At 37.6% G+C, this 13600-nt stretch overlaps 1 protein-coding gene across 6 annotated transcripts in view; it reads right to left on the reverse strand.

Moving 5' to 3' along the window:
* The window catches only part of FRMPD4 (FERM and PDZ domain containing 4), a 298941-nt gene that overhangs the window by 52730 nt on the left and 232611 nt on the right, over positions 1-13600 (reverse strand). For all 6 annotated transcript variants that reach the window (XM_018084365.2, XM_029964814.1, XM_029964813.1 and 3 more), the window contains one exon: positions 11677-11779. In XM_018084365.2, the coding sequence (XP_017939854.2) occupies positions 11677-11779 (103 nt within the window). The remainder of the gene's footprint in view (positions 1-11676; positions 11780-13600) is intronic.

The following is a 13600-nucleotide window of genomic DNA, read 5'->3' on the forward strand; positions in this document are numbered from 1 at the left end:
GATAAAATGCAGAACAAAAGGCATTTCTGGTCAAAAAAAATATAATTTTCAGGTAAAATTTAACAGTAAGAAGAATGACAAGATAAATAATTAAAAAGAAACTGGACTGCAAACTTAATTAATGAATAGTTTTAATTTTTTGCTGTCTTCCAATATGGAGAGTTTTTGCTGTTACTCTATATAAACTCTTAGGCAGATGATATTTTCCTTTTAAGTCTCAGGTACGGTGTAATGACACATAGAAAAATAATATTGAGTAGAAAAGACAATGTATAGAACAAAGATTTCAGTGCAATGACTAAAACTCATGACTCCTATGGTTTTATGAAATACAGATGACCTCAAGGATTTTAAACTGCTATAGCAACCAATTTTCTTCTCCAGAAGAACTGCCTTTTTCACGTAGTGCTTTCTGAGTAACAGACCTGCTGAAAAGCTGAAGTGATCATCGTAAAATGGGTAGGCTGTATGATACAAGACGACAAGACCTTTGCCTCTCCTGGAGTCTTGTTTGATTCATAAGCTGAACAAATTTGGTTTTAACTAAACCTCCAAGAAATCTGAATTACTTTATTTAACAATATAGACAGTGTACTGCAGGGATTTTCCACTGTGCAGTAAGTAAAATATACGAAGTTTTAGTCTGCGTGAGGAGGAATAAGAGCTAAAAGAACAATTAACATTTCAGCACATGATATATAAGAAATATGCCTTTGGGGAAACGTAGGCTGACAGCAATCTGGGTTTATCTCTGCAGTCTCTTTTGGTATCTGCAGGCCTTATTTTGACATTATTACTTCTTGGTTTCTAGATCCAGCTTCTCTTGGTTTCTCAAACAAAGCCAAAGTAAGACTAAGACCAACAAAGTTTGGAAGTCATCTGCTGTGAAATACATGTGATTTGTCTTTCCCTTATTCCTGTTACTGCTTTCAGTAGGTCTGTGAAGACTTGGATCTTACAAGTCAAACAAAAAATCAGAAAATGGTGTCCATGGGAAAAAGCCTAAAAAAAGATAAGCAGAAGCTAAAATGCTTCTCCTATACTATTTTTCATGTGTTGCCTGTAATAAATAACAGATGATCAATTGTCACATCAGAAATCAAGAAAAAATTGACTAATAAATCCCAGAGAAATCTATCACATTAAGCTGCCTTTTGAAGAACTCAGTATTTTTAAAGGTGAATGTGTTGGTTTAAAGGTAAACCGGCAGGGGAAATGAAACCAACTCAAAAGAGAGATTATAAGTCAGAATAACAATTTAATAAAATAATACAATAAGTACAATTATACGAACAATTGGTTTTAACCCACAAAACCCAAATATATAACCCAGCACCCTGGGGCATGAACAGAGTGGTGTTCATTGGGCCCCCTGAGTCCAAAGGAAAAGGAGAGAGGAAAACCTGTTGGTGAGAGTGCTGTTGCAGTCTGGTCGAGAGTGGTGATTGTAGTTTGGTTGAAAAGTGGTGATTGCAGTCCGGTCGAGAGTGATGATTGCAGTCCAGTCGAGAGTGGTGGTCTGCAGTTTGGTTGAGAGTGGTGGTCTGCAGTCTTCCTCTGGATCCCACGAGTGGTTAAAAAAGTTCCAAGACTCCAAGATTATATATCCTCCAGTTCAGGCAGGAATGCCCAGTACTTCCCTCAGGACGAGGAGTTCCACAAAGGGTGTGAGGACAAGAGCACCCTCCTATCTCACAGGCCTCTTAACACCTAGTTTATAGCCTGAGGAGTCAGGCTGCTCTGGGCAGAGGGTGTGAATAGTCTATTGATAACAGTTTCTGGGAAATGGCATGGAAGGCTATAGAATACACAGTTTTGAGTTACACCCATACAGTGATGAACTGGTCCCAGCTGTTCTAACTAGGACAGTGAATCTATTTTTAGTCATTTTTATTTTCTACTAGTTTTTGTCTCAGATTCTTTGTTTAATGAGAAACTGTTTTCCCCCTTTGACGATCCACTGTGACCCAGAGTCATCTCAATCAGTGGTAGTACTTAACTGAAGAATCTCACTTTGGGGACTAATGAGTCAGAATATGTAAAACTGTTCTCCTTCCCTTTTAACTAACCTTCTGATTGGGCATATCAGATAAAGTTAGATGTAGATACTTAATCTCTTGGCAATTTTGGGAATCCTTATTGGCTGCACTACTGCTAAATTAAAAATATGATCTAATTCTGTGTTCTAAGTTTTCTAATCCATCAACCAACACAGAAGTCTCTACAACATTGTAATGTACTCAGGATAACTGGTGATGAATCTCAATCACTATCAGACTTTCTTTGTAATAATGATTAGAGGCATTGCTAAGTGTATCCTTTCATAAGCCACTGCTTATTTTGTAATTTTTTACTATTTTGCACTATTGTAAACTTACATACTTATTCTTTAAAGTTGGTGTCCATGTTCCTTAAATCCATCCTCGTTACCAAGGAAGGGAGGGGGCAAACAGATCGGCAGAACACTGGGCCAAAGTTTTGAGCTCTTCTTTCTTGTTCCTCATGGTGCGGCTGTATTGCTATAGAAACATTTTAAGTGTGCTTCATTGTAGCCAACAACTCATGGAGCAAATTGGGAGATCTCTCTAGTGCTCAGTTCCTCAAGTTTTGGCATGCCATTCCATTGCTTATCGCTGGCAAGCATGGTTTTGTCCCTTTCCCTCTTCAAATCTAGTTTACATGTTAAGTATTCAAGTTAGGTACTTTCTCATTTCTATCATTTTTTTGTGATTTTCCAGCTTCTTGGACAAACTACAGGTTACAGGTTTCAAGCACTGTCACTCCTACACGTCTTAGGCTGACTGAAAGGCACGACACTGCTATCAGAGCAGGAATATGAAATCGAAGTGTAGAGATAATCCATTGGATCTGGACTCTAATGTTAATAGGGACAGCCACCTTGTGGACACACACAGCTTCAGGAGGCACCGTTCTTCATTTTATTTTGCTTTATAAGCTAAATATCATCTGGGAAGTAAATGGAATTATAATACTAAAAACTAACTCTGAGAATCAGGAAACCAGAAAGACACAGCCTCAGCGTGCCACAGAGCCAAAGAAAGATCTTGTCATCTTCAGGATCTCCTGGGTCAGCTTTCCGTTGCACAATTCATTAAAATTACACTATTACAGCAATGGACCATGAACTACTAAGATATCTGGGTGACACTTTGCTCTGAGTAGGATTTTACTAATTTCTCACTCACTCTCCTTATCTCCTTCCCACCTCAGGGAATGCTGCTTCCACCTTGACAGGAGAAAAAACCTAACAACTAAAGACTACCAGCATTTCAAATTAATGGAACTATACAAGACTTTATAAATTGGTCACAGTCCTTTCACTCTTCTCTCTCAACAGTTTAAATTATGTTTTACCTCCTGTGTGAGCACTGGTGCATATAAAACTGCCACCCCCAAAACAGCATTCCTTAAAAACAGGTGATTAAAATCTTTCTGCCTTTCCCTTGTACAAGGTACCAGTAGCTGACAGAGACCTCCAAGGGTCAACTTACAAAACCATAAAAATATCATGTTTGCCTCTCAGCTCTAGACATCACCATTGCTATCTTTCTATCAAAATACAGCATTTTGGTATAATTCATAGCAACCACAAGCCATTTTATTGACACTGCCATCTAACTTTCAGTCTTTTAAAGAACTACTTCTCTTTTATCCTGAAGCTATTTAGGCAGCAGATAAAACCCAGTCCATTGCTATGATTCAGATGTCCAGCACTGACTCAGGATAAAATGGAATGCTGATGCCACCACTGTGAAAGACACATTGTGAAAGCCTTCCCAAAGCATCACAGGCACGTAACTATCATGTCTTTCAAAAATGGCTGTTTTTCCATTACAGTAGCTTCATTAGCTGATGTGTATGTGCTGAATCAGTTAGCAACTGACTGGCTGGATAAGGGAGTTGTAAACTTCCCAGTGAGGGCAGACACACGCTTCTGGAAGGACAGAGTTGCATTCTGAGTCCTGTACATGCAGTGGTGAGGGCATCTCTGTCATCTTCATACTTCACAGTCACTCCATGCTGGCAGCCCCAAATACATGGCACAATCCTCTCCTGTCAGCCTATACTGTTCTCTAGTCCCAGAAACTGCTGCACGCAGACTGATGCTTCCCAACCAAGCTCCTGAAGCTGTGTCTGTCTTATCTTGCTCCCAGGTTTCTGCTTTCTGCTGATTAAATTTCATAGTGCATGCACTTGTGTAAGTGTAGCTGTCCTTTTGTAACATCTTCCAGGCACCCAAAGAACATTCAAGTACAAACAACACAATGTAAAGGGCTGGCTTGCCCAACGTCATCTTTTATGATTTGGAAATGTCATTTCAAAAGAGACATATAATGCAGTTGGGAAAGAGAAACCATGAGATTTCGGTAGTTTGACACATCCTCTCTAACCCTCCCCACCCCAAACACAAGACATGGGATTTTTAGGTACCTCCTGCTACATATTCCAACACCAAGTAATCCTTTGATGTATGGGGCTTGCATAAACAGCAAAAGAAGGATGAACATCTATTGCTGAGCACGCAATATAGAGGAAATTCATCATGTGGAAGGGTTAATTCATAATAAACTCAAAGCTGAGTGTTCATTTGTATAACTTTACATGGAAACAACTACTTTGAAACATTCACATCAGTGCATCTGGATTTAAAGTAAATCTTCCATTCAGACAAGCCAATGCTTTTGTTTAGTTGGATGAGAAGCAATAAACCTGCTTGCCAGAACAAGCTAATGAGAGCAATATTTGCTGGTTCACATCTGAAGAAGGCATTCAATACAGTTACTTGAGTTTTGGGCACAGCTGTTCCACATCTCCATTTATACCCTTGCATTCAGTTACCATAAAGCAACTTGTTAGGGAACAGCTGACCTGAAATTCATCACTGCTGACTCCTTTTTCTAGAGGACAACTGAGTGAGATGATGACCAGATGACAACATCAAGCGCTGAAATTTCAAAAAGGCCCTAGACTTCCCAACTCTGGGAGCCTTTCACCATGGTTAACATAAAAAGAAACTTAAGTTTACATGTTAAATTAAGTTCTCAGCATTCCAAACATCTGACTTATTGAGGCCAAACCTTTCTAAAGCATATCAGTCAACTTTCTGCTAAGAATAAGCAAAGATATGAGACTGTATGCTTTCACAGATACAATGGATTTAAAAGAGAACAATGTCCATAGTTGGTACTGATTTTAACAATAACAAGTAATATCTCTATACAGCTTTCAACTCAGCTTAACTCTTACAGGCCTTTGAAAAAGTGGGCGGGCATTTCTGAAATCATATTGCAGATTAATACTTTAAATCTGGAGAGATATGAATTAGTTCTCAATACATCAGCTCAAGAACAAGAAGCACTTTATCACAACAGCCAAGAAAAAAAGGTAAAGAAGACAATACTAAATCTGTGTTTTCACAGATTCAGAGCTAATTTTAAATGTGACTCAATTATCTCTGATATTATGTTGCAGAAACACCTCAAAAGGTAGAAGATATATATCTAGCAACACCCCTCATGACAGGCAGGAACTGAGTTCTCATATCCTGACTCTGACCTCCACGGATGGGCTTGCTGATCAGTAGCTAATTAAACACCCTGGCAGAAAGCTTATCTCCTTTGATGCCACTTGTAAAATTCCTACAGACCATTTGGTCCAGCGTTTTGTCCCTGTATTCACCATTATGTGTTTAAAACCCAAAACAATAGCAATTCATCAATCGGGGCCTGAAACAATGTGGATATAGCCTCTAGATTTATATATTGAACTGGGAGTATAATGGAGTGCCTTCAGATTGAAAGGTCTGCACGACTGGTTTTTCAGAAAAAGCAGTTTTCACGATTCTTGGTTGCTAAGCAGTATCATAGCTAATAGCTTAATATGCTTGATTTTTTTCTCTATGATGTTGATGAAGAAAGAATATCTTTAATACTAAGTCCACCAAAATTACTTGATTCAGTATATGAAGGAGTCTAAGCCTAGAGCCAGAAATTACATTTGAAAAGTGGTATTTTCAGCTGCTGTGAGACGATGATGACAGGCACTATCTCGGAGCTGCCTTTTACACTTGTGTTTAACTGTGAGGATGCAGACTAGGAAAACTGATCCCCTAACATACACAGAGTCAAACGGCAGCAACAGAATCCTCATCCTTTTCATGACGATGGTGAGGAGGGTCAGTATTGATTAAATTCATGTTAGCACTTAAAATGCAACACGCCAAGTAAAATCCTGGACCGTTCCTTCTCTCCAGTCTTACAGCAATACAAAATTAAAACATAAATTCTACTGCAGAATTGAAAGAATCCTCTAGATCCTCTTGATGAAAACTTGCTGTGAAATTAACTTGCCAAAGCAAGAGTTATTTCAGAAAGGTTTTTGAGTCATTTCTCTTAAATAGAAAATAGAGCCAACAAGAAAGAAAAGCCTTTAATGAATTTCACCTTTTTCAGTTCTCACTTTGCAAATAAAGCCTTTTAATGGAATTCCAGAGGACGTCAAATACTAATTTACACCTCTTACAGTTTCAAGAAATGGACTAATCTAGCCTAATTTAGTAACCTAGAAGTAAGGTTTCTACTCTAAAATACTTTCCTGTTCCCTTTTTTGAGCCAATACAAAAATAAAGCTTTCTGCAACTAGGTAGTTTTTTCCAAAACAAGTATCTCAGATGGATCACCCTCTTCAGGTGCCCACTTCTCCTTACAAGTTGTCTCAATAACCATTTTAACTGAAGTGTGAACAAAATACCACTACTGTACCCTACTCACTGTTTGTTTTATGGCATAAGCAATACTTAAAATTTCAGTAAAATACCTTACTAAATAAAACGACACTTTACACGTATTGGGATCCTTGTAAACTAATGCATACTCAGTACAAGCTAAGATAAATAAGCCATTCATGTTATAGAAATTGCCTATAAACATCTAATAAGGCAAAATATTTGTTAGATATACTTCTTTAAGTGTTTTTTAAAAAACGGTTGGTTGAACTGATCCTTAAAAAGATACAAATGTAACATTAACCAATGATAATGAAATATATGTACCTCTGAGAACCCATTAATTGATACTGTACATTAATACAGCTTCAAACACATTAGTTTTACATTCTCGCTCACTTTCAAATAAGGAAAAAATTGCTCCATTGTGCAATGACTTTAATGTTATCTCAGAGTACTTATTGTTAAGTATGTGTGAAAAGCTCACAGTACCTGTTTCAGCAGTAAAATAAAACCAAGATAAGTAGCTCCTGATACAATTTTGAACTGACTGCACTGCAAATACATCTTCTTTCTTAAGTATTCTGTTCGCTTGGTCCTTGTCTGGAGTTTGGCCTTACATTTAGAAAACTGAGTTTGTTTCTTCCCTTTTTGAATTTCTGTAACTTTCTGTCTTGAATGAAACACATATTGACCACAGAGATAAGTAACAATCATAAAGCTTGACCTCTCTTTGTAAGTGAAACCATAAATATGACTTTTGAGCTTGTGCTCTAAAAAAAAAATCAGGAGAATATAATATTGTGCAAAAGCCATTGAACATCACCCAGAAATAATGAGTCCAAATGTCTGCAAACCATACTGTATTCATATTTCTGCAACTCTGGCTTTCAAAGAACGACTTGAACACTAATTAAGTGTTGCCAGCAAAGTAGAGCCAAAAGAATTCAATGGATCAGAATGACCTACAGGGGATATTTATAATGAATATCCCCAATAATCTCCAGACCTGAGACCTCCTAGGATACAACAGTATCCCTCAATTCTTAAAAAGCAAACCAAAATCTTTCACCAGGTTCCTGCTCAATACCCCCTGGAATAAGCAAAAGTGGCTTTAACACAGCTTTTTACTTACGGAAGATTATTTTCAGTAATTAATGTTTAGAAAGCACACACATAATTAAAATATTAAAATGCAATAAAATGGGAACATTTCTGTATTATGCACTACATTTAATTTCTTGCATTTTCCTGTAGAAAAACCATTACACAAAATGGACTTGTTTAAAAGACAAGTCTACCTATTTCTAATCCAGTAGAAGTAAAGAGTAGACCATGAGTTTGGCACTGATAGGATAAGGGCTGAAGAAAAACAAATGATCTGACAGAAATTACTCTGACTTATTTTGTGGGAAATTTAGAAATAAAGCAAATTTATTGATTAGGATATGCTTTACCCTAGTGAAAAAAGATTTAATTGATGTTTTTTAGATAGACTTTTTGGTGAACATTTTGAATTTTCTTTTTTTTTTTTTTATTTAAGATAGATTGGAGCAGAAATTATCTTTACTGTTTTCTTTTCCTTCAATTGCATAACTCTTTTCATAAGTTTCACATAAGTTTTGTGGAAAATAACTAAACAATGCATTACACAAAAAACTCTAACATTCAGGGTTGACACAACATCTAACCTTTATGCATATTTTTGCTCAGTTTTGTGTTTTCCTAAGCCTGTTAAAGTATGACACTCACCTGGTTGTGAAACCTGTCTTTTTTTTTTGCTCACGCAATTTTTTTTTTCTGTTTGACATACTATGATCTTTAGGCCAGTATTTTGAGAGCAGACTAATTTTTTCCACACTCTCTGCAATTATATTAAGACAAATTGTTTCTGTACTTTACAAAAATCTTTGAGGAGAGCTGCATAAAAATAGCCATGGAGTTTCACAGCATGAATATAAAATATTCTCAGCAAGAGACCACATAAGCACAGAAAAACTACAGTGTTGGAGTATCAATTTTTCATGTGCTGCAGTGACCACAAGATGGTACAGTGTAAGACTCTGAAGGAAAAGAGGAAGAGGAGGCCAATCTAAAGTCAGACTTTGGCTTGTCCAGGGCACTAGTAAGCAGGGTCCTGTTGGATGCAGTTCTGAAAGGCCCAGAGCCCAGCAGAGCCGGGTGATGATCACAGAGTACCTCCTCCAACTGCCAGAGTGGTCTGCTTCAATCTTCAGGAAAGTAGGCAGGCACAGCAGGACACCAGTCTGGCTCTACAGGGAAAGCCTGATGGAGACCAGTGCAAAATGGAAGCAACCCAGAGATGGACATGAAGAGAAGTTACCCAGGACAAACACAAAAGCCCTACCCTGGCCAGGCAGGGATAGGATTTACAAAGCTCAGCTGGCACTGAAAGTGATCCAGGATGTGAAGGGTAACAAGAAGGGTCTCTACAACTACAACAGCAGTGAAAGCCATAGAAAATATGAACTCACAGCTAAATGGAGTGGGCAACCTGATGAAGGACACTGAAACACCTGAGGTGCTCAATGCTTTCTTGGCTCTGGTCTTCAGTGGCAAGGTCTGCCACCCTGGTCCCCAAGACCAGTGACAGAATTTAGGGAACAAAGGTAGACAAAGACAGAATCAGGGATTGCTTAGGTAAGAGGGACCGTCACAAGTCCATGGGCCTAGATGGGATGCATCTAAGGCTACTGAGAAAGTTGGCTCATGTTCTCTTGAAAGGCCACTGGTCAAGAACAAAAACATCTGCCCAGTGTAGTTGTGAAATCTCCATATTTGGAGATATTAAAAAGTTGATTTGACAAGTGCTGAGCAGCCACATTTAACTTTGACACTACCTTGCCTGGAGCAAGAGGTTAGACTGGATGACCTCCAGAAATCTCCTCTCACTTCCTCTATGAATTTAAAACACACTCATTGTTGAGTACTGACATGTGCCAGCAGGAAAATAAGATTTCAAAACTTCTTCCATGCACATTCAAAAAATGTAGATGCATTTAAAAGTTGCAGATGTATCAAATCCATATGAAAACCTTCAATTATACAGAAGAGATTCATTATTTCATTGATGTAAAGAATTGCTTCTGCTATGGCGTCAGGACTGTACACTGACAGTGTCTAATCATTCCAGATGTCCCCACTGGCATGAAAAGAAAGCTCTTAATTTCAAATACTGTAACATACAACCCCAATAAAGTTCACTCTGAGTCTCTTCAAAGAATCAGTCTCTGTCAAAATTCCAACAGCAGACAGATTTTAAAAGCAGAGGTAGAATTACAGTGTAAGGAAAGCATCACTGAAAGCTTTCCCTGGAATGCAACAACACTCAATTTGACACTACCTATGCAGTCAGTGTAATTGGGGAGGGTGACATTCTACCGAGTTTCTCATTTGAAGGCAGACAGAGAATCAGACACACAATAAATTCAGTTTGTCTCAGGTCTAATCAGTCAATTTCCTTGCTGTTATTACTACATATTGCTGATAGCAGAGAACTGAGATAGAGATCCTAACTCCCCCTAAATATCAAAGAATCAGGGAAAAAATGAAGAAGGTAGTATGATCGCTTTATGAAGAAATAAAGACATCAAAAATGAGTATAAGACCCATTTTTGAGGCTTATGCTGGTGGTCAACACAGAGCACAGGACGACAGACACTAATTAGGAACAGGATAGCTCCTGCAGTTCATGGGGTCTACTCATCACAAGAAAAGAAGCTCTTGGTAAACTGTGTTTGTTAGTTGACTGGTGGGTTAGTACTTTTTGAAAAAAATCTGAAAATATATTTTGTGTAATCCCACTAACACATATAGAGGCATCAGCATTGTCAGCATTTTAATGCCATTTCTGTATCTTTTTTAGAAGTTTTGTTCACAGCTGAATCCCCAGCAAATGAGCACTTGTTTGCTCAAATTGTCATCTACAGGAGGAGTACAACTATCATGGCACCTCCTGCCCAAATTTCTGTAAAGCAAGTATGACTTCTCAAAATTGCATGAGTAACACTGAAAACACTGCACAGGTACTGGTTTTGAGAAGAGGCACTTGCATTGTTAAAATCTGAATATCTCTCAGGAATCAACTAGATCCACCAATGACAAAAGGAATACAGAAACAAAACTGGAGTACAGCAACTAGGCTATTGGAATTTAAATTATTATTTTTTATGTTTAACTTTTTAATTACTTGCCATTTTGCTTTTCAGTGCGGTAACATTTCTTGTTACTCCAAATGCGAAGTTTATTATGTGAACTGCAACACATCTTTTTCTACATCCTTAGCATTTGACAGTCACTATCCTTTCTTTCCTTCTACATCCTATTACAAATATTGACATTTCTCCTTTCCTGGACTATCCACCATCACTTTTTTGTCTGAATTTCTGTGTTCTATCTACACAACCCTGCCTGCTTTTTTCACACAAACTCACCTACCTGCAATCCACTCAAATGCTCCTTGAGCTTCTCTACATATTTACATGCACTCATTCACTCTCAAAAATCAGCCCACCAAATTTTCTTTCCTCTTCATATTAGACAAACCGGATTTTACTCATGTAAAAAATGAACAATAATACAACAGTGACTGGCACTTCCTTGCTCCAAGAATTATGTTTTCAACAACCCATACCAAAAATGGATACCATGAGAAAACTATTCCTCTTTTGATACCCAAATACTTTGGAGCTGTTGCAGGATTTTATTATACCTTTTTCAGATACCCAGATGACATTTTAAGAGGACACTTCATTTCAATAATAAAATAATTCACCATTCTTTGTTATGACTAAAGCAACATTATTTTCTCTTTTCTCAGCCGTGAGAAGGCAAGACTTGGTGTACTACTGAATGACTGCACAGGCAATAAGCCACTGGGTTCATTGTTTAAGTGACAGGACATCAACTACCTGACAAGGTCGATGACTCTCTCCCTTGGAGCAGTGCTGACTGGCTCATCATTAATCATTATGATCTGATCCCCTGGTATAAGCTTTCCTTCAGAGGGCCCGCCTGCAGAGGAATGAAAAAAAAAGCACAGGTTAGCAGACCATTGTAAATGCATAGATACACTCTATTGTTCTCATACTACAGGTGGTTTTTTTCCTTCAACTAATGACATGTTTAACACCAACGTTATTTCTGACATTACCAGTACTTCCTCACCACGACAATCTTAAAAGTTAGTGACTTAGCAGCTTCTACCGAAGTTCCTCAAGTTCCAAACCCATATATAACCACGTAAAATAAGGGCTTGATTTTTGGGAGGGCCAAAAGAACCCATAAGGGGTGGACTAATGTACCCTTCAAGGTATGATCAACCATACTTTACCCATGCCTTATCAATGTTTGCCTGATATTTTGTAAGACCACCCTGAGAAGGATTACTTTTCCTGCAAATAAATGATCCCATTTATCTACTGTTAAGATCAGGAAATCTTTTTCCATGGTGTCTATGCCAGACCTTCCTCATTGCAACACACTGTTTCCTGTCCCAGGCAAAGTAACACTAGAGAATGCCTTATTCCTCTTTCCTATGAAACATGACTTACGTATTTGAACGCCACTCACAGGTGTCTCCTCTGAATTTTCTGTTCTGGGCAAAACAAACCTGCTTTCTTCAATTGAAGACAGTAAGTTTTTATACCTCCAACCTCTGAGTCTCTTTTCCTCTAGATTCCTACCACTTGATGAACACAGGTACATCCAAAAGCATTGCCACTTTCAGTTAGACATGGATATTTTGCATTTATCTGAATAGACAATCAGTCATGTATGTCTACGTGTTTTGGATTCCAACATTGCTGAAATGCACATTGAGTTTATGTTTTATAAAATGCACATTAAACTTCTCAGCACAATTACATGCCTAGAAGGTGGTGTGACATCACAATCCCTAATGAAAAGATATATCCTCTCCAGTCTCTGCGTTTAAACTCTGCAATGATGATATATAAACCCCAGAATAATATTACCAATAGGAAGATAAAGTCTTAAAAGAAAATATTTCCGTATCAAAACCAATTGAGCTAATGCTGTCCCTTTCCTTTGCTTTGAAAACTTTACTCCACTTCTATATCCAGCATAAATGAGCACAAATCCATATAGGAGAATGTTGTCCTGAGCTCGTATTTTCTCCTATTCACTTGAAACAGAATATAATAAACACATCCTCCAACTTTAACATAAAACTACATTAATAATGCCAAGTTGAGAGAAATAAACTGTATGGATCTAGTTCAAATATTAGTTACACTGCTCACTTCATGTGAAAGCAATATAAATGAAATCAATGCACACACGGGGGTAAATGACATCAGAACTTGACAGATCAATTTTGCCTCTCCTCTGCTCTCTATGGGGGTTCTGGAGAATATATTGAACAAGAGCAAAGTCAAATCCCTGCCCTTGGCTTCATAGCATTTTTATATAACAACTGAACTTTTAAGCATTGAGAGCTTTTGGGGAGACTGCTATTCAGAAGACTGATCAGTCCCAGGCCTGATCCCTCATAACTTTTTTGATTTATTTTGACCTGTTTTTTAACCACATAGCTATACAGATATATTCACTAAAAAAAACAAAACAAAAAAACAAAACAAAACAGAAAAAAACCAAAAAAAACCAAAAACAAAAAAAACCCCAAAACAAAACAAAAACAAAACAAAAAAACCCAAAACCAAACCAAAACCAAACCAAACCAACAAAAACCAAAAACAAACCAAAAAGACAAAAAAACCACAACAAAAACCCCCAAAACCAAGTAAAAAACCAAAACCAAATCAAACCAACCAAACAAAAAAAAAACGAACAAAAAACCAACCAAAGCAAACC

The sequence above is a fragment of the Manacus vitellinus genome, unplaced genomic scaffold, assembly GCF_001715985.3.
Source record: "Manacus vitellinus isolate BGI_N305 unplaced genomic scaffold, ASM171598v3 scaffold_7_pilon, whole genome shotgun sequence".
Taxonomy (NCBI): domain Eukaryota; kingdom Metazoa; phylum Chordata; class Aves; order Passeriformes; family Pipridae; genus Manacus; species Manacus vitellinus.